This window comes from Caretta caretta, chromosome 15 (assembly GCF_965140235.1).
Source record: "Caretta caretta isolate rCarCar2 chromosome 15, rCarCar1.hap1, whole genome shotgun sequence".
NCBI lineage: Eukaryota > Metazoa > Chordata > Testudines > Cheloniidae > Caretta > Caretta caretta.
In genome coordinates this window covers 13,151,525-13,173,773 of record NC_134220.1, presented here as the reverse complement: position 1 = coordinate 13,173,773, position 22,249 = coordinate 13,151,525, and the positions used below count along the sequence as shown (strand labels likewise).

General features: G+C 40.7%; 1 protein-coding gene across 1 annotated transcript; it reads right to left on the bottom strand.

The window, feature by feature from the left end:
- Positions 1 to 712: 712 nt before the first annotated feature.
- Positions 713 to 20,845, bottom strand: CRKL (CRK like proto-oncogene, adaptor protein). The gene is made up of 3 exons (XM_048821879.2): positions 19,859 to 20,845; positions 14,646 to 15,111; positions 713 to 3,906 (listed from the first exon to the last, which is right to left on the bottom strand). Exons 1-3 carry the CDS (start codon positions 20,170 to 20,172, stop codon positions 3,772 to 3,774), a joined length of 915 nt encoding a protein of 304 aa, XP_048677836.1. The 5' UTR covers positions 20,173 to 20,845; the 3' UTR covers positions 713 to 3,771.
- Positions 20,846 to 22,249: the final 1,404 nt, after the last annotated feature.

Here is a 22,249-nt window from a genome sequence, read left to right as displayed (position 1 = left end):
AGACTTGTTTTTACTACCAAAATTCCATGGATGACTACATAAAAACATATGTTGAAGCATAAGGATCCAAAGTTAAGGTACTCACTGCACTTCTACTGCAGCTGGAGGAGGACAAAGGGGAACTTACTCCCAGCATCAGCTAACTAAGGTAATCAAAAACTGAGGAAAGCCTCTATCATATGGATGGTCTGTTCAAATATTACACTTGCTTATGGGAGCATCTTCAGCAGTCAAGGGCAACTGTTGCCAAGTTTAAAAAAAGTGTAACTATTGATGTACACAGCATAAAACAGTTCATCCTTTACTCGGTTTAAGGAAGGCTGCTTATACAGGGAATACTCACTGATGGAGGAAAAAATTTGGACTGGCCCTTAAGGTATCAAGATGTCAGTAGTCCAGAGAGCCAATGAAAATGGTAAAGGAGAAAAGGCTATGGTTAGTGATGTTAAATGTGCTTATTTTCTTTTATGCTCTCTAGTGAGGTAGAACCATCTCTAGCTTCTTGTTGAATGGGCCCAGAATAGTTATTCCTTAACTCTCTCTCCCTTACAACGGGGTGGGGGGTAGATTATAGAACAGCGAATGCTCTCTCACATCTGGCAGGGGAAATAGTTTAAAACAGACTTGGCCCTTCCCTTGCTGAAGTTTTCCAAGATCACTGGTGTAACTTACATGCCCTAATAATATTGGAGAAAGCTGTACAGACCACAGATAATGTTACAAGTTTGTTTTTATTTAGACTGTACAAACAGGGCACTAATAACACTGGCTTGATATTGGGACCAGCACTATGAAATAAGTGGAGTAAGAAAATAAAAAGGCACTAGTCTTAAAAAGAGACACTCCATGTATTCTAAGAATATAATTCATTTAATACTGTTAATTTTACAGCACAAAAAATAAAACAAGCTATGATCCCCAAAATAAACTTTAAAAGCTTGCTTATTATTGCCTGAAGTTCATGGTCTTTAAATTACATACTGTTTTAATGTTTACACAGTGAAGACTGTCTCAAATAGAAGGCCACCTTTCCCACTGCAAAAATTTCCTTTTCCCAGAACACATTTTCATTTAAAATGTAAGTAAACAGAAAATGACAACTACACAGGAACACTTCTACTGGTCCCAAGAGGCTGTCATTTTAGGCAGCTCTCACTTTTTCAGATGCAGATACTTGAAAACTTGACTATAAACAAAAAGCCCACTCATTCCCAGGATGTTAATACAATATAAAAAGTTAATTACAGGCACATGAAATGGCACAAAGAATGCATTTTTTTCCCTTTACAAATATAATCAGAGCCCCAACCCAAACAGGATATAGTCCCTTTATTTATTCCTGCCTGATCTGTAAACAATTATAAATTGAGTTAGTGCTTATCCAGTGATAGACACTGACCAGTATGAAAAGTTAAAATGAAAACTCTTCTAATCAGAGGCTTCAATGTATATACATGTGTACACCAGAGGAAAAGACAAACAGTAAACCTTTTATGATTAATGGTTTTGACAACACTGCTAGTTTGAAACCCAGACACCTACATAAAAATTAAATGTGGCACATAAATTGAAGCCATCACTTGATAAAATTAAGTATATTTTATACTCCAAACAGCTACACTGACAGTTATCTATCAAGGAATTTTTGAAGATGTGCTGAAAAGCAACAGACGATCTCAAGAAACCAATCTTTGAAGGAGAAACACAAACTGATCAAATGCAGTCTCCAGAAAATAATGAAGACATTTTGATGTAATTTTAGTAAAAGAGGTGGTGGTAGACACAGGGAGCCATTTAAGTGGTCCAAAACTAGATTCACACTTTTTTAGGTTTTCTTGTATTGACACTGGCTGAGATGTTTGCGTCGAGCACCAGATTAGTTTAACCCAGGACAGTGCTTACAGTGGTCCAGGTACACAGTATATGCAATGAGGGAGGGTGTAAGGAAATGCTTATTTTTGATAAATTTTCCAAATTAATCATGTTTAGGGACTTTTTTAAAAATGAAAAACTCTACAGTGATGACAGCTGTCAACAGCTAGGCCAGGGCCAAAATAAGATATCCTTATTGCAGACTGAGTTTAGTGCCATTTAAGTACAAGATAACTTTCAGTAGTATGAGCTTCATAACTTACAGTAGGGTCCAGACACAAACAGGGACACTCGCTTTCTAGAGCTGCATAACTGTTTCCATTGCAAAGAACAGTTATTGCCTACAGCACCACACACTTTTAGTCAATGCTACTCTATTTCACAGTAAGTTTGGTTGGCAGTAAAATGCTTTAAGAAGAGTTTCTCCAGACTGTCAGCCATTTGATGAGCACTACAGAATATTAACAGGTAAGCTGAGATGCTTTTCTAAAAATGAACAGTGGCTGCACATTTGTTTTTTTAAACAAACATTCTTCAGTGCCTTCTCCAAGAATTTCAAGGCACTTCAATACAGAGTTCAGAGCAACATATGCTTAGGGCTCAACAGCCCTAAAAGTATTTTTTTCATTTTATGTCAGAACATGTATTCTTTTAAGTGTTAATGTTTCACATAAGTTCCTCTAAATGCTGAAAGCAAAGTTTTGATTTCTGCATCTTTTGCTAAGCTTGAAGGCATCCTTAATACCTAAAGTGGATAAGAGTACATCCTCCTGTTATTTAGAGTTGTCATCTTCTGTAGGGAAGATATAAACAGAGCCTCCCAGGGGTTAAAAAAAAAGCATAATTTTACACATGTATTTTTATTTATTTAAATTTTTAAATTCATTTAAAAAGAGGCAGGCAGAAGGTCATGGAGTTAGGCTCATCTGCACAAGTTGCTCTGTTTACCTATAAAAGTTTAAAGTGGTACAACCCCCTGGTGTGGATGCAATTATACTGATAAGTTATGTCAGTATAAGGCACCTTTATTTCTTCATCCCCCTCCCCCAAACCAGGTTGTACTAGTAAAACTGTTTAAAAAAAACCTTATACTCCTCCTTAAGAGCTATACCAGTACAAAAGTCTGTAGACCAGGCTTAAGTGTTTCTCTTTTAAAGCTCGTTTCTACAGTTCTAGTGCTTGCAAATCATCCAGGAACTTTTATATTTGCATTCAATATTCTGCAGAATCGGTTTTATGTATATGACAAAATAGGCTACCATTTACAATGTCAACTAAAGTTTTCTTATAAATGTCTTTACTTTAATCACACAAACTTTATTTCTAAGTCAACAGCAAGCTTAGAGTTGTATCACAAAAATAGCCTTGTTAAAATAGCTACACAAGAGTTCCAATTATTGATCTATAAAGAGACTTGTTTTAACTATATTATCTTAGGACAAATTTGATCTCAAATTCAGGTCTTCCCTTCCTCAGCCAAAAAATTGCAGTTTTGTTGTTGCTCTGGGTGGACAGAGATTCAAAAGTTTCATATTTGATCTGAGGATTAGAACTCCCCTCCTACTGAGTAAGTAAAACATGCTGTTCCTGAAAGCCTCAAACAGGAAAGATTATTTTCTTGCTCCTACTTATCTGCCTATATGGTTTGTCCTCTCCAGCTTAAGGGCCAAAATAGTTCTAGAAGTGATACTACAGTCTGGATGATGCAACTATGGTATGGTCAGCGTATGACTTCAGTGGTGTGCATTCCAAATGTGTATAAAAAGAACCATCAAACTGCAGCAAGCTAGAAAAATGGACAATGCTAGCAATGTGCCATTAACAGTCGTCATCCCCACCTCAAATGATGCTTATCATAGCCAGAAAAATGAAGCAGCTGTGTAAGCTGGGCAACAGGAATCACTCATTTTCATCTGGGTTTTGAGGGTCAATTATTTTGACATGTGTGAAAGGGAAGAGCCCTTTTCTGCCATTGACTTCACCTTCCCACTGACCATTTATATTCATCCTTGTAACCTTCACAATGTCTCCAACCTGCATAATAAAAAAAAGTGTTACCACGTTACAGGATTACAGTTGCTAGCATAAAGATATACAATCAAACTGGGGAGAAAGATTATTACATTTAGAGAGCAGAGAAAAATAGCTTGATTAATTTCAAAGTAAGTTACTCTAACTACAAGTTTTTGTAAGGTTTTACATTTATGTACACATTTCCCCCTCCCCTTCATTTTTCTCACAGGGCAAATTAACTGAATTATACAGGAACAACGTGTTCCTCTCAGTCTTTCCTCTGGGAGAGAGTGTGTGGTTTATTCTTTACTTTAGGTGTGCAACAGTATATTTAGATTACACATACAGTGATACCTCTTTGAAATATAGACATTACATTTCATTAATACTATGTTAGTTTTAATGAAATGTGATGTCTATATTTCAAAGGAATGCAGTATTCACACTGTTAAAGATTCCAACTCTAAGTAGGTCAGTGCTGTTAAACAAGGTTGAATTTCAGAGTTACAGGAAAAATCTTGATTCATTGTATGGTCACATTTATTTTAATTGCTTGAGGGGATGCAGTAGTCAGTTTTCTAAATCAATGCTACCTTTCCTATTAAAGAGAAAAATACATTTGAAACTAATTCTTTTATCATTTATAAGAGCTAGAATAAAGATTCTAGCTTTTTTCACCATTTCTATCACTGCTATTTGTTAAAGAACAGGAGCAATGTCAAGACAATTCCTTCCCTTCCTTTTTCATTATGAAAATAACAAGAACTAAGGAACTTAATGCTAAATAAGCTGGAAGTTAGACTTTTTTGAAAAATGGATACTACCTATAGCTTAGAAAGAGCAGTGCATGAAGCAGAATACCCAGCATCTCTACTACCAACTAGTGTCAAAGTAAGTTGGCTAATATCTTTGAAATATTTCAAATGTTTTAAATACTTCAGAACATTCTCCCGTTCAAACTTTACCCCCTGCCTTCCTGTTCTGTTCATAATTACATTGTATCAATATGGGAACTGCAGCAGATGCTTACTTTAACCTCTCTCTTAATGTAACATTTTAGCAGCTCATACAATTCAGTAGTGACACATGAATAGCCAGTGCCGGCTATACTGAATCCAGTCTTGGACAAATGTATCTGCTCACCTATAGAAAATTCACCACCTTCCTGAGTGAACATGGGGGCCAATTACAATTAATTTGTCAGAATCAAAGCTTTCACGTTAAAGAAAAGCTTCCAGCTGTTATGAATGAACAACATTTTTTCAAAATTTTCACTGGTGCTGTCTTCCTAATTCTGCAGCCATCTTCAGTGTTTGCTTCTGCTGATGCTTATAGCTCTCCCAAACTACAAAAAAAAGTTGTCAGTTTTCCATTTTGCTTTTCCAAAGTTAGCAGCCATGAAATGGACAAGAATCCAGTTAATTTAACTCTGCTGCTACATGGGAAAGCAACAACTAGCAGAGGCAAACACCAGGTGGATATTAACTAGCAATTGGAAACCAAAAAGAATTTTGCAGGGAATAGAGGCAATCAGTAGAATGAGCAAGGTGCAAAATTGAGCTGCTTGAAAGAACAGTGAAACATTTCAAATTTTGTAACTTACAGGGTTTAAGTTTTTAATAGTTAAAAAAACCCTCCAAACCTGACCAGCTCTATAGCTGGTTGAAAACCTGTTTTGTTTTAAACAAAAATGTAAATCAAAATGTAGACAATTGACTAGTTTAGTGTGGAATGGCAGAGAACACCATCCTCTGCCATGCTATGGGGAGAAAGTTTTCCAGATGTTAAGTATCACCTGCCCATCCAATGAAGAAACAGCAGCTAAATATTATACAAAGAGTGGTCACCAGGTGCACAGCTTTCCCTTGGTATTTAGTATTTTTTAACAAGTACTTACTAAATGTGGTATTCATAATTCTTTACCCTGTGCATTCCAGTGTATCAGCAAAATCACTAAGTAAATTGTATTTGGCCCTCAGTTTGTAAAAAAAAATCCTGTTCTAGCCTAGTCTCTTCTAATACCACAGTTTAGCCCCAGTCAGACTATTTAGACCAAGTTACCTAAAATGATTGTAATGTTTAAAACTGGTTCATCTAATCTAAAAACGATCTGTGCCAGCATCTTTAAATTGCAGCGAGGACATTGTTTTTACAGGTTTGTATGACACTCCATGTTTATGTCCGTGCTTATTGCTGTTGCAGCTCTCTAGTCAAATAAGATTTTTATATCTTTTCAACAAAAGTGTCACATATAAAGAAAATTCCTAAGTATTTTTCACAAAGTTGAATTAGTACCAGATACTCTCAAGCCAGTTGTTTAAATGGACTATTTACGACCATTTGAATAAGACTACTAGGCATATTATTTGTATAAATGACTTGAAAGGCTATATGTAGCTGATGCTCTCTCTTTAAACTTTTATTAAAGGAGCCTTGCTTAAAGTACAATTTAAGCTACCTACAGCAGCAATCTCCTTGCAGCCATTATGAACATGTAAATGCTGAACGTTCTTCAGAAGCAACTTCTTAAAAAAAAAACTAGTAAACTGCTCTTCACATAGATACTTAAGTAAGCTTTATGCTGTACATAAAAATGTTAAGTTTTTCAACCCCTCCCTGCTGCTTCTAAGGGGAAATACCATAATATATCACAAGAGACTAGTTTAAAATAGGTAACCTTTCAAAAGAAATCAAAACCTCCTTCAAAATTTTACTCACTTATACCCATTTATTTCTCCCAGTTTAAAACGACTACCATTGACAGAAATGCAATTGTATATTCAATACTGACTTTGTTTAAAACAGACAGAGGTTTCAGGTAACAGTTTGCTGGAAATATTCAGCAACTATCATTGGGACTCATGAGTACAGTGGTTGGAGACTAGTGAAACATTTCCTATTTCTGCTCTGTTCAAATTTTCTGCAAGTCAGTTGAAAGCAATTTGCTGTTGTAGTACTTCATTTCCACCTTGTGTATTTCTCAGATTTATCAGACTGAATTTATTGTACTCCAAGCATGTGTACAGCATTTAGAACATTAGACAACAAAACCATATCAGACTAGACTAACAATTTAGGGACTCAAGGTTCTCCTACTCTCCACAGAAGAGAGACCTACCTCACCCTCACATAAGCTTTCTCAGACAGATATGCCTTACTGCCTGCCCCAAAGGTCGAATCCCCACCAGCTGGGAAGAAAATTGAAGAATTCCAGATTTTTACTAAGAATCTCCTGTCTCCATCTCCAAGATGTTTTAACTTAGGACTGATAGTTTGACAGCACTTTGGCTGATCAACTAGTGGGACACTAAGATTTAAACTATATATGGCTTTACTGACCACCACCAGCCCCATTTTAATTGCTCCTAGAATTGAACTGTTTTAGAGTAGCAGCTGTGTTAGTCTGTATTTGCGAAAAGAAAAGGAGTACTTGTGGCATCTTAGAGACTAACAAATTTATTTGAGCATAAGCTTTCGTGAGCTACAGCTCACTTCATCGGCTGCATACCACTGTAGCTCACGAAAGCTTATGCTCAAATAAATTTGTTTGTCTAAGGTGCCACAAGTACTCCTTTTCTTTTTAGAATTGAACTGGAAGCCAGTACAAATTATGGAGCAAAAAGGTATACGCAGCAGAAGCTGAGGATGTAAATATTGGCAAAAAAGTTAACCGGTTAAACGATCACAATTATATAGTTTAACCTATTAACCAAGGTAGCTGGGGGGGGGGGGGGGGACGGACAACACTAGCATGGCAGGGTCCCCGCTTCCTCCTGATGCAGGGACACTGGGGTTAACAGTTAACATTTGTTAACTGGTAAGCCTAATGCTTACCGTAACAGTTTAACCTTTTACCTCCCTAGCAGAAGCGTATTTGTATGCATATGCATCTGCATCAGGTGGAGTTTGGATGGTTTTAGCCCCACATAGAGGGCACTACCATAGTCAAATTTTGGATGTGACAAATACTCATTGAACAGTGACAACACTCTAGCTAACAAACTATTTCAGAATGATTTCCTCTTGCTCCAGCCCAGGTGACTTTTCCCAGAAAGGAAGATTAGAGACAAAACTGTCATGCTCAGCACCAGGAGACTACTAAAGTACTGGCCTAAAATGTATGTTTAGGAAGCTGCTGACAATTTACATAAATAAAAGGACCTAATGGCATGGTGCTAGATTTAAATAACTTGTCAGGGCATAGTTCTAAAATGCAGATTGTGCACCCAACTTGCATCATAGATCTCCAAAGCTCTTACACCCTAAAACCAACCAATTTAATCTGAAGCAGGTGAATTTTATCCATGAAGTGGTAAAACTCCTCACAACAAGAAAATAGTCAACCAAATTTGAGCACTGACAGCAAGGTGAATCCATTTTACCAATCTCCCAGAATCTTTATCTGTATACAGTATGGAAGAACGCCACAACACCAATCACCTTTATCGCTTTGTCTGACTTCAAAAAAATTATATTAAATCACATTCAGAATGTTATTTCTTCTATCTTGCAATAAAGGGCTGCTTAGTAGAGGAGTACTTAGTGTGTAAAATATGATCCTGCTAGTTCACCTTAAGTTTTCCAAACACATGCTCTACACCAAAGTTAATTTAACATGGATTTACTCCAAGAAATAGTTTTTAAGAAAAGTTCTAGTGGCCACAAGTTTCCTAACAAAACATGAACATTTCCTTTTCTTGAATACATTTCTGCTGAGCAGCACTGAAAGAGAAAAGGCTTTAGGAGAGTGGATGTAGAAGCGATGCACCAGAACTCACCACGTATTTCTAAAGAAGGTGTTTAACAATTATTATTAGTAGAAGCTTCTGAACATCCTCTCATACTATATCTACAAAAGTAAAGCTGTTTCCTTCAGAAGATTTTGTGAAAAGGATTCTGAAACAAGATTTTGAGCAGACATGTTAACGAATGTCAATGCAATGTCAAAAAGAAAAGGAGTACTTGTGGCACCTTGGAGACACTAACCAATTTATCTGAGCATAAGCTTTCGTGAGCTACAGCTCACTTCATCAGTATGCATCCGATGAAGTGAGCTGTAGCTCACGAAAGCTTATGCTCAAATAAATTGGTTAGTCTCCAAGGTGCCACAAGTACTCCTTTTCTTTTTGCGAATACAGACTAACACGGCAGTTACTCTGAAAAATGCAATGTCAAGTCACTGTGGGATGTATTTTAGGAGTTTTATATTTTGTTTGAGAATTTATTATATCAACTTCCTATATCTGATTAGTCAGCATACTGAAAATGATTTAAAACAAAATGTTTGTGGAAAAATAAGGTCAACAATGGCAAATTATAGAGGTGTTTCAGATGTTCCCATGCTCTTCTGAATAAAAAACACTAGAGAACAAAATATTTGATCAGAAAGTAATTTAAGCCACTACTAAGGATGGTCATAATTAGGGCCTGGGACAGAGGGTGAGTGGAGGAAGTCAGGAGAATGAGCAAGGTTCAGAATACAGCTTAACCACAGGACAGTCAGAAAACCTGGGGGGTACATTTCCCAGCTCTGCCACAAACTTCTTTTATGACCTGGACAAGTCAGCTTCAAGACCTCATTATCCCCAATTCATAAAAAAAGGGCAATGCTTAGTTATCTCAGATGTTTTGAGGCTAACTTCATTTGCAAAGCATGTTAATATGTCTGGGAGGGAAGAGTAAAATATTGGACTCTTGAAATGAGAAATTCTTTAGAGATACAGACATTTAGTCCCACCCAATGATAAAATTGGAATGTATTTTAAATTACGTTCCAGTTTCAGCATGAATTCAAAGCCCCAGGAAATATAGCTCCTGCAGTATGCTAGTCAAAGTATTACTCATGTACTCTAGACTCTTCCATACCTGTGTTTTCCATTTGGAACTGATTCATGCATCATAAAAAGGGAAGAAGTTTGGTGAATATCATTTTATTTATAGAAAATGATAAGATTACATCCAAGTGAATTTTACAGCTACTCATTAACAATTTCATGAAGACACAAGTGATGTGTGTTTGGGGACAGGATTGACCATGGAACACAGGAGATGCAAATCATAACTGTAAATCAGTGGTTCACTGGTAGCTGACTAGGTCAATAGCTGTCAGAAATAATCAAATGGCTGTTTGGAATCTATCTGGAGTTGGTAATCTCATTCCAATTCTTAACAGGCAGGTGTGTCTGCCTCACAACCGGTAATTCTGCTGAGAGAATCACTGTTGGTGTACAATACTGAATGGATCATGAAGATTTGGCTACCCATTCAAAACCAGGCACAATATGGGGTTGAGAAGAGTATCTGAGGTCCAACTGAACCAGGAAAATAGTGGCTGGGGCTAAACTGCTGCAGTGAAGAGAGGTACAATCTGCAGCAAAAGTCCAGCTACGTGGAAGGAAGAAGCTGGTACTATGTAGAGGTGGCAGTCATGCTAGGTCACTAGGGGCAGCAGGAGGGATGAAGGGAAGGGTGTCATTGGGAGATTAAAGGAGCCAACAGCAGGGAAATTATGCAAATATTTCCATGTTACATTGGGTGCCAAAGCTAAGGGACAGCAGAGGATGGTAGAGAAATGAGATGCCCAGGCCAAAGAATCTAGCCACTTGGACTAGGGGGCAAGACTGTCATCCATTAAAGTCTCTTCACACCAAGTAAACCCACCAAATTGGCATACAGGGAGCCTAAAAATGACATCCTACAGAAACAGAATTCCCCCAGTGCAGGGACTGAGGAAGACACCATAAGGTTATCTTCCAAGGATCTCTTTGCAATCCCAGTATAGGGAATTACAGTGGTGTACGAACAGCTAGGGAAAGGCTGCCCTGAAGTGGTAGGTGCAAAGGTGGCTTAAAGACCCCTTAGATTTCCCATCTCTTCCAAGGTACAGCACAGAATTTCAACCAGCATCTCCAGCACACCTACATCTGGGGGGAGAAGAGAAATGAAGAGACTCCCAATATAGCTAGATTAAAAATCTCATCCAGAAAAAGCTCTAGCAGTAAGCCAACAACTTTGACAAAGGCACTGAAGTGAGGATTTGGTACACCTCATCTAATAAGGAGACTGGAACAAAAAAATTGGCGCCAGGATTCCTATGATTAATATAGGATGTCTATGGGACTTGTCCTGGTGGTAGTCTCAAAATAAACACTTGGAACTTGTGTGTACGTGTGTAGCTTCAAGTATTATGTAAACAGATGTTGTAGATGTGATGTTTAAAATATTAAGCATTTTAAATATCTTTACTTACACTGTTTTCTTCCACAAAGGAAATTTACCATTGCTGTATGAACATTAATGAAAAAAGTAGCCTAATTTTTGCCACTCACAGTTTTGTACATCATCATCAGGGGACTCTAACTACTGGCACATTTTGTCCTACTTGTGCCTCAATTTTCCTATACTATTAATTGTTTTCTTTGTAACCTAATTGTAACAAGCCCAAGAGAGAGAGTCTAGAAGTCAGTTATATAATTAAGGTCAACAGATATCTATTTTGGTGAAATAAATACTTCAGTGACATACTCAAAACTTTTCCACAGCTATACATTTGCAGTCAAATGCCACCTGAAAAATGAAATAAGCCACTTCTAAGCTGGTTATAAAGTAGGACTTGAAAAACTGCCCTCCACAGTGAACAGGAATCTTTCCTAAGAAAATGTCATCAAGTTTGCAAAATTTAAGCTTTCATTAAAAACAAAACAAAGCAAAAAACACACTTACGGGGAACTAACTCTTATGATTGCAAAGATAACCTTCGTAATGTAAACGGTGTTAAACAATGCAGTGATGTCTCTTTAGAATTAAGATGACATTGCCACAGCAAAGAGTTCTGGCTGATGCTACTGGTAGATTGGGGCTACTATTGCTTTGGACGACCCTGTTGGGTGGGGAGGCTTTTGTTAGGAACATAGTACCCCAAGGATAGCTGCCACTCACAGAGGGCACTGTATTAGGCTACCCCCCCACTACCAAGGGACTCTGCCAAGTTAGTAGGTCCTCACCCCAATAAACAAAAAGAGCCTTCTGCCTGGGTTGCAGGAGGACCAGCACAAACTCGAGAGCCCTCTTCTGACATGGTAGGTAAGGGCCTCTTGATTCCTTAGGCAGCAGCTCCATTTCTGTGATGGGCTGAGGTCAGTCTAGTTCAGGACATGGGAACATCAGCGCCAAGTGTGGCTAACAGCATACATTTTATTTAAGGGGGTACCCAGCATTAACTGATCCAACAAGGGTATTTGGCACCATTAACTTGGTGGCAGAGAATTCAGCCAGGAGAGATGAAGCAAAGGAGGCACCCAACCAACAGGAGGGAGCACTGCTTTGGGTACTGGTGTATTTTGGCACAGTCAGGGTTTCATCCTCAGACTAGCAGGTGTCAAGTAAGTTTTTCAAGTCCTGATTATAAGCTCATGTAAATTTAAGACAACCAGTAGAAAGCCATGAAATCCCCAATATTGGGAAACCTAAGGTAGGATGTCCCTTACCCCCAAACTCCTTCCACCAGAGCTTCTGAAAGTGTGTGTGGAGGGGAGTGGACCGGGGTGGGGGAACAGTCTTTTGGCTAAAACATAAGATTGAGGATAATAAAATTTGGGCTCTATGCCCAGTTCTTCCACAGAATTCCTATATATCCTTGGGTCTGTTTAAAAGCATCTCGCAGTCTGGACCTGGCCTGCAGGTTGCCTATTGACTACTCTGGCATTAAACTATGACCTTACAGGAACTATTATTTAGTTTATTGATATTAAACCTCTGCCTCTTCAAGGCCCTACATGTTTGGTCAGTGCTTCAGAGGTCCACCTAGGTCCTAGGGAAGCAGAATGAAGACCACAAAAGAATTCCTTGGTAAGTATATCCACTGGAAACACTGGAAAAGATAGTATAGTAGCTGCTGAGATTCTGTATGTAGATGTAAGAGCTGCAGCCACTGTGACTATGAACAGAAGTTGAGCAGCCCCTCCTAACTTCACTTCAGAGGTCCCTGACAAGACACCATGTGACCCCCAATATTAATTCTTAGCTAAAACTGATGATTGGGCAGAAAGATCTCCCTCCCCAAAGAATTGACAAGGCAGAAGCAATGAAAGCGTGCACAAGAAGAAAAGACCACCTTTTAATCAGACTCCAGATATTTGGAGGTTCAACAATCGAGCCCCATTGGTCTGAGGCAGTTAATTCCACAGGAACAGTGGTGAGAGTCTGAAGTGACCACATAGCTAGAGTTACGGAAAAGAAAATTTAAAGTATATTTGGGCAAGTTATCACAGGTTCTCCCCACCCCTCCTTTTCGAGCTTCCATGGCATGCTTTTCCCACCCCAAACTAAGCCTCCTGCCTTGGTTTCAGAAGCAGGAGTAGCTCAGCAGGATGCAATTGTATATTGAACATGGCATTGAAAAATTGTTGCCTATATTATTTGCACAAATATGTTAGCGTAGGGCTTCTTGCAAATAGTGGGCCAATGGCTTACCCCCCACTCCCAGAGTAGAATCTTTTGGTGCATTTTAATCTTTAGTCCCCTCACAAGAACACATCAAGAATCCTCTCCCTGCCAGTTAAGGTCCAATTTTTGACCCTGACAGTGTCACTTTATGCAGAAGGGACATTTAAATGAATAAAAGGTAGGAAAATTGTTAGACAACATTATTTTAAAAGGTATATAAAATTGCTGGGTCTGTAGACAGGAGGCATCTGCTTTAACAGCCTTAGTTTCTGCCATGTTTTTGAAGCAGAGCACCAATGAAGGTTCAGAAGAGTCTCCTTATGGAGACCAATACTTAATAAAAAGTTTACATACCTAAGAAGCCATATATATAATATCTTTGCTTGCTCTCTTTCTTGCATTTTCTCCCTTATCTCCCCACTCCCTGCTGAAAGCAAGTGAGCCACAGTTATACAACATTGCATTCAGCATTGCATTCTGTGACAATCCATTGCTTCCAGCGACATTTAGTGGATAGGTTTTTCAGCTTCATTCACATGAGATGTCAAGAACGGGACCTATGTTTAACTTTAGATAATGTGGTGTGGCCAGCCAGCATTGATGGCACCAAATTTACCACATCTAAAAAACACATTAACATGGTTTGTCCCTTTTCAGTGTTTTAAACTAGTTTAGCTATAACCATGCTTAAACATGGCTCACCAAACTATTCAGGGGCTACAAAGCATAGCCATAAATCATTTGTTCAACACACCATACCCAACATATTAGTTCTAATTATCTCTGGAGGATGCTATAACTAGTTCTCCCAACCAGGATCACTAGTGTGGCCCTCCAGGATTCCCACTGCAAAACAAAGCTCAATGAACACCACACATAGTTCAAGTGCAGGAGAATAGCCAAGCCAACCAGATTATTATTTCCTTTGCCACTGACAGAGGTGATGGATCCACATGTTTCCAGGGCAGGGTGTGCCCATCCCATTATTCTTACAAACACAACCTAGTAAACAATTCATATTATAGAAAAAGAAAAGAATCTGAATTAGGTACATCTTTTATATGTACTCTAGTCCCTTTCTAAAGGGAAGTGGTATGGATGAAGCAATTCTTTTTGTAGAGCTGTTATGGTATGAAGAAAGACCTTGTTCTCCCAGTTACTTGAGTTAGAGAGTCAGGCGAAGCCCAATCTACTCAAGACAACCACTCAAATGAATTACATAATCAGGTTGCCAACATTTCAACTAAGTTGTGCTCTTATTTTATTAAATTAACTACTGAAAATGTTAGAAACATAGAACTTGATAAAAATCTTACCTCTAGTGCCAAGGCAGTCTTGTCATAAGCACATGGTACTCTTTTTTGAATAGCTTTGGCATAGACCGGTCCATTCTGTGTTGATGGCAGAGGGTTGATCACTGCTCCAGGTGTACTGGATACAGAGGGAAGGGGACTCGTGGTCTGAGGTTGAGCATAAGCGTGGGCAGGTTCTGGAATACCATAGCTGTTGGAATTCCTGTTCCCATGTTTCCCATGAGGGGATGATCTCACCAGCTTCTCTACATAAGGAACAGGGATCATCCCAACACGACCATCTTTGTTTCTGGCACTCCACCACTGGTCTTCAGGCTTCTCTACAATTACAAGTATCTCACCCTTTTTAAATGGCAGATCTTCAGCATCATTCCCAAGAAAGTCATAGAGAGTCCGAACATATTCCAGATTTTCTTCTGCAGTGGGAATGGTAGGGGCTGATCCAGATCCCATTGGTGGACTTGGATACCTGAGTATTTAAATAATAAAACTTTTAATAGTAGATATTTACCTTATTCTGTATACTGGGTAACAAAATTTACTCTAATGTTAATGAATAGTCTATTGTTAAAAAGTGATAAAGAGATACTAAGAAATTCAGCTGTTACTAGATTACCAGTTTGATAGCACTTTGAAGCATTTAGTACGACTAGTGCTTACTTGAAGTCTCTAACTAAACAATGAGCTAAAAGCTATATACTGTGTAGTCTCTCAAGAACTCATTTTAAAAAGTCAAATTTTTCATGGAGGCTGGAGAAAAATGGATGAAGGATGTATGTTTTATCTTACTGATTCAATACAGCAAGGTACTTTATTATTTTAATTAACTTAGCACCTGGAAGTCCTAGACATTGTGCTACACACTATACAAACACAGCACAAAAAGACATTCCTGCTCCAAAGGCTTACAATCTAAGTATAAGAGAAGAGACAACAGATGGATATTGTCAAGTTTTTCATAGGCATCACAGCAAAGGAGATTTGAAGGTGAATAATGAGGTAGTTTCACAGAAGTGTGCGTGGCAACATAGGAGAAACAACAAAGGCATTTGTTTGAAAATTTAACAAGTAGGTAGCGGAGGCTTGCGACACAGGACAGAGGCAGGCATCCACAACTTGATATTGAATGAGAGAGGACAGGTAGGGTAGAGATTGACTGTGAAGGGCCTTGAAAGTGAATACAAGCAGCTTACATTTGTCATAAGAGAGAATGGGAAGCCAGTGGAGGAATACAAAAAGAGGGTGACATGGTCAGAGATAGACTTGAAAAATTAATTTATGGCAGCATCCTGAATGGCAACAAGCAGAGCAAGATTGCATTTATCAGGGCCAGAGAAAAGGATATTGCAGTAGTCAACATGCAAGATGATGAGAACTTGGAAGAGAGTTTTAGTTGTGTGGATTGATAGAAAGGTTGTATTTTAGAGATGTAATGTAGAAAGAATATAGTCGGGATGTGAAGACCCAAAGAAGTCAGAATTGAAGCTGACACCCAGGTTACAGGCCTAAGCAACAGGCAGACAGACTATTATCCACAGTGATCAAGAAAAGAGGTAACAGGAAGAGTTTGGGAGAAAAGATTAAGAACTCTGTTTTAACCATGTTTAGCTTGTGTTGGCAGCTGGACATCAGAAAGACAGGACAAGATTTTAGTTTGGACAGAAGGTGACAAGTCTGGAGTAGGGAGGTAGATCTGTTAGTCATCAGTATAAAGACAGTAGTTTAACTTGTGTTTGTGGATGAGATTACCCAGAGATAAAATGGTGTAGAATTAAATTCCACTGTAAAATAGTCTCAATTTGCTGGGTAACGCTAGATAAACTGTCCTTACAAAAAAGGAAATTTAAGACTTAAGTATGCATTCCTCTTTTTACACGTACAATAATCCTATAGTGCAAGGTTTGAAAAATCCACTCCTCCATCACAAGGTGGCAGCTTCCCTGGGCAAGTATGGTGATCTAGTGTCAGTTTCTACAGAATGTAAGTTATTTAAAATGAAAAAGTTTCTAGCTCATATGGTTGCAGACTCCAATCTTGCCTCTCTGACTGCTGCTTTAGAACTTTTCTTAACAGAGTGAAATTAAAAAGCCTGTTCAGATTATTGCCATTATGCAGAACTCTGTATGCAGCACTGAAACAGTCAAGAATCATGGCAGTTTTGTACTGTTACTGCGTGGGAAAGAGATGAGCAGAGGCAGGCAGTGGAGTTATTCAGGAGGACCCAAAATACAAAGAAAAGTAGCGGAGTGTCTCCAGCCCCCTTGCAGCAGCCTGAAAACCCTTGTGGGCTATGGGGGTTGCAACAGAAGACAACCCAAAGCATAATTGCTGCTTCAACTGACCTAGCTTCACCCTTAGTACTTCAGAAACAGCAATAAAACTGTATTTAAAAATAAGCTCCCAGTAGCCTAGAACAGCGATTACTTTACAGCAAAAATAATCCGTACAAAACACACACTTTCTTTTGGTGCTCAGCAATTGCCCCATTCCTTAAAAACGATGGAAAAGAAAAGTATACTAAAATTGAGAACATAAAGGTACCCCATTTAGGTAATTTTCATTTTATTTACTATTCTTCATTTTATTACTATGCCTTCACAGTTTGAGAACACTTCACAATCACACCTCACTACAGCCAACAAGGCTAGTGTTTCTTTTGCCCATCATTGATCTAGTACAGGTTAACTGTGGTATTAACAGGGGAAGCACTAATGTAGGCCAGAAATAGATTTACCATGTTGGCTAACCACAATGATAAGAACTTCTATGACTAGTCCATATTAATGCTTCCACTTATGCAGCTACATTGCTGCTATACCAACAGTGGGAAAAGTGCTGTAAAATACCACACACAGAATAAAGACAAGTTTACTGTTAAACTTGTCAAAGCTTAACCCATAACATTCTGGAGGGAAAAAAAAAAAAAAAAAAAGACTACCCATCAATTTAACAAGCTATTCAGGAAAAAATCATATGGAACAATACTTGTTTAAAATGAACTACTGAAGTCAGAAAGGACAAAAAGAAAAAATACAATACTCTGATATAGTCAAGAGCAAGAGACCAGGTACACTTGCAATTACAGTCAAAACTTGCATCTGATTCAAAGCGTAAGTAACCAATAAACAGCTCAGAATAATCTGTTCACTTAAGTGAGTAGAATTGTTAGTTCTTAAATGCAAAAATGCTCCTCTACATTAAGTATTTTTAAGCTAAGGGTTGAGCTGATCACTAAGTATGCAACAAGCAGTTTTTTACATTGTTTTTTAAAATTAATAAAGGATGAATAGCATCTTCAAAACACGAGAACCCTGGAATAAGATATTCCACTAAAAAAAAAATTGTACCAATGAGTTTACAAGGAGGGAAAAATAATACTATCACCTACTTCCAAGACCATGCAACTGGCTAGTCACGATGCTATCCGAGTCCTATACTACAAGAACACATAAGTTGAGAAATGCTGCCGCTGAAAAAAAATTGGTTCCCACCCCATCCCATCGTCTCTTTAAAGAGAAAAGAACTTTAAGATCCTACCATCATGTCACTGAATTTCTACAGCTGTAAATTTTTAACACAAAGGCTGAATTAGGGTAACAATTTAGATAGTTTTGCTTATAGCATATTTCCTCTTCCTAATCAATCCCATTTGTAGTATTACAACTACTGCTAGGAAGCCTGTCAGTTTGCGTTAACTTAGGGCCCAATTCTGCATTCTTTATGCAGGCAGAATTCCAATTGATTTCTATAGTTTTGCCTGCATCCTGAGTTTGTTCACTGAACTAAATCATCCCTATATGCTCAAGGCCAATAAAGAGATGGCAAATGAGTGGGTTTGCCTGTGATCAAGTTAGATGGCACCAAGGCCTCAAACCGGTAAAGAAACCAAATTAAATCACTAAAGCACATGACTGAGAATAGAGGCTTAACTTCTAGGAAAGCAATGCAGTATCCAAGTGGAGAAGAATTAAGATAAACAAAAGGACTGTGAAGGAATATCTGCAATAAGCCACAACCCTCCATTGATTGACAATGTGAGATACCAGGCAGTCCTGCTCAACTGCTCCTGCAAATGGGTAAGACCACCTGTTAATTACTAAGCAGCTGTCTTTTCTGCCAAAGCATGATCATTACTACTGAACATTTTTTAGCATTTAGTTTTAAAAATACCAAGTGATGCTGTTTCCACCAGGTCCCAGGCAAAACTATTCCACTGCTTAATAATTCTATCTGGAAGCTTTTCACGACAGCAAGTTTTTCTACTCAGTAGAATTTTTTTGACAAGCCTATTTGACCCTGAGCTTTGCATTTGACAACTAAGTTTGGAGCTAAATTTAAATTAAGTATCAGTCTAGCTGAAAAGGTTCTTTAAAAAACTGGGGTCACTAATAGGGAGACTTTAAACTGTCTAAATAAATCAAGTGAGCTAAATCTGGATCTTAAAATACCATTTTGTTTAGCTTTTTAGTATTTTATTTTATTTTCATATAACATCTCAATAGTAGCTGTTTGTGCAGGATTCCAAAGACCTCAAAGCAGGGTGCTGAGAGACTGTATAAATTAAGGATAAAGAACAAGTTCCTCAATCATTTTCTAATGTAGTTTAGTGACACAGGCAAGTACAGTCCTGTGATGGACACAGGACAAAACATTAGCTGGCTGCAGAGTAAGTGATTAATTTCTTTAGTTCATATTCTATAACAGCATTTCCCAAAGTGTGGGGCATGAAAGGCACATACATTAAAATGGGTAGGCCTTTAACATCAGATAGTAGAACTAAGTGGGAAATGCACATATTTTATTTTATTGAATGGAAGGGGGGCGGGGGGGCTCCTCAGCTTCTAAGAGTTTAGGAAATGCTGTCTTACATGCTAATGAACACTAAAATCAATGAGTTCACCATAGTCCAACTAAGTCTGTGCATGGGTTCTAAGCAGTTATACAAGTCTGTTGTAATTCATATCAGCACGAGGAATATGGACCCAAGCACAGAGAGTACCACCTCTGCTGGATCTGAGGCAGGCAAGTACAGTCACTCACAGAACAGGCTGGATACAACATACGACCACTTCCTCACTTAAGGCAATTGCAAGCACGAAGGTGAAGGGGTTGCAGGAGAGCTCCCAGGACGATGCGGCTATACGAGCATTCGGGCGGCGCACGAGTACTACACAGACACAGTCCCCGGGCGCGGGCTGGCCGAAGGGGGCACCTACCTGGGCGCGGGCTCGATGAGCGTGGTGGTGTCCAGGTAGTGGATCTTGTAGAACTCCAGCAGCGCCGGCAAGTGCTCGAACTCCTGGTCGCCGATCTTGAAGCGGCGGCTGGGCAGCGAGTTGATGATGTAGTGGGAGACCCGCGAGTTCTCGGACACCGACAGCACGTAGTCCCCCGGGCAGGTGGACGAGTCCCGCACCAGGAACATGCCGTGCCGCTGCCCCTGCAGCCGCGTCTGCGCCTCCGCCCGCGACAGCGGGCCCACGTACCAGCTGGAGCGGTCCGACGAGTCGAAGCGAGCGGCCGAGGACATGGCAACGGGCGGGGGAGCCCGAAGGCCCGGCCGGAGAGACCCGAAGAGAGAAACGCCTGGCCGGGGAAAGCCAAGCGACGGGAAGCCCGGGCGGGAGACCTAAGGGCACGGCCGGGCAAGGAATCCCTGTGGCCGGGCAGGCGGAGGCCCAGCGTGCAGCCGGGTGGGGCGGGAGCGGCGGTCGGGCCGCTGCTTCTCTCTCAGCGGCGGGGCATCCTTCCCGCCTCGCTCTCCGGCCGGCAGCGGGGCCCGGGGGCGCGCAGAGCGGCGGCGGGCGCAGCCAGGCCCAGGGCGCTGGCGAGGGGCGGCTGCTGTGCCAACGCCGCAGTGAGGAAGCGAAAAACGCTCGGCTCGCGCTTTATCCTATGGGCTCCTGTCCCCAGAGCCAGAGCCAAAATGGCGGCCCGCGCCGGCTGAGGGAGGATTCCGGAGAACCCGCCCCGCGCAGGCGCTCTCCGCGCCTGGGCTCGCGCCCCCAGGGGCAGGGTGCAGCCTGCTGCTCCCCCCCCCAGGAGGCATCTCCGGGCAGCGTGAGCCGGTTCGGAGATGCGGTGTCTGACGCGGAGCAGCCGCCCAGCCTGCCTGGCGGCGAGGAGGGGCCGGCTCCCCCGGGCTCTGCGCCTGCCGTGGCAGAAGGAGAAGCGTTCACGTCTCTGCCGCCCGCGCTCCCAGAGTCACGCCGAGCTCTCCCCCGCCCCTCAGCGGCCCGCAGCCGAGCGCGCGCCAGCCACCGCGCCGCGTCCTCGAGGGACTTTCATCCAATCACACCGCGCCCCTCCCGCCGCCCCGGCCAGTCTGCGCTTCGTGCCCGCCTGGTCTTCCAGGAGCTTCCAGGGGGACGGGCTCGCTGGGTTCAAATTAACGGCACATGTAGAAACATAGCGGGGCTGCCAGTGTACGCCCCCCCTCACCTGCTCCTAAGCTAGGCTAGTCTCCCCCCCCCCCCACTCGCTATATTGCCTCCCTTCCTCCTCAGTCCCCATCCCATTTCCCGTGTTCCCCTCCCTGGGCACATCCCTCACAGGCTTCTGTCCCCACCTCAACCCCAAGCACCATCCTGCTTCCCTGCCTACCCCCTCACAGTTTCCTCCCCCCTTCTCTATTGACTAGAGGTTTCCTCAGGAGACACTGGCTTCAGGCCTGTTAAGAACAATAGGAAGCCAGGGCTATCTTTGTTGAGGGCAGCCTCACTGCCATCTTGTCGGTGGTTAAAATAGTTTCCCTAGATTTTAGAGCCAGAAGGGGCTACTGTGATAATCTCATCTGATCTGTCTAACACATGGCAAAGAACTTCAAGCAGATCTTAAAATAGCCCATTTTCCTGCCCTTTCCTATTCCTCTTCTCAGCTGAAGCTTTTCAGAAAATAAAAACCCTTCCCCCCACCGCAATATTACCAACCTTCAAAAGCCAAGACTCAGGCCTCCCCAAACGTCAAGACTGATTTAAGTATTTTAAAACAAATTTTGGATTTGTTTATTGGCCTTCAGCTCTTTAAAGCATTCGCATTTGCAATATTTTCTTTAGAAAAAGAAATTTTTTAAATGAAGGCTGAGAGGCTAACATAGTAACATGACTCCATGAACTGGGGATTTTAGAAAAACACTGAATAGTGCAAGGATCACAAAAAAGTCATATAAGCAGGCAAAACAATATCTGCTGTGTTCCTCCAAGAGGCAGGCACCCCTTGAAAACAGCTGCTCTTAGCAGCTCCCAACTCAAAGTGCCATTACTATGAGCCACAGAAACTTTCAACATCAAGGTGGTTCTAACAAAAGATAGGGCAAACCAGCCTGACTCATGACATTCTGCCTGAGGTTTGAATAGGAGCAAGAAGAGATTATTAACCAACCAGTATGTTCCCGCTTCAAGTGCAGCCTTTTCTCTCCACTTCCATAGTCCCAGCATATTGCTAGGTGCACCAGCTCCATGGGATTGGCCGCTTCACATTAACTAGACAGTTGTGATGGGCATGCTGGCCTAGCACAACCTCCTATTCTGCACAGTGACAGGAAGGCGCTGATACCAAAACAGAAGCCAGCCCTGGAGAATCCTTGACAGGATCCAAAAATGAGCCAT

Bases quoted from the DNA above. Each gene is read 5' to 3' on its own strand.
- CRKL (XM_048821879.2), bottom strand. From the start codon at position 20,172: ATGTCCTCGGCCGCTCGCTTCGACTCGTCGGACCGCTCCAGCTGGTAC. The intron at 15,112-19,858 runs GTAGGTGCCCCC...TTAAATACTCAG, and splicing joins CTCATCGAGCCCGCGCCCAG to GTATCCAAGTCCACCAATGG. The intron at 3,907-14,645 runs GTAAGATTTTTA...TTTATTATGCAG, and splicing joins AGACTGCCTTGGCACTAGAG to GTTGGAGACATTGTGAAGGT.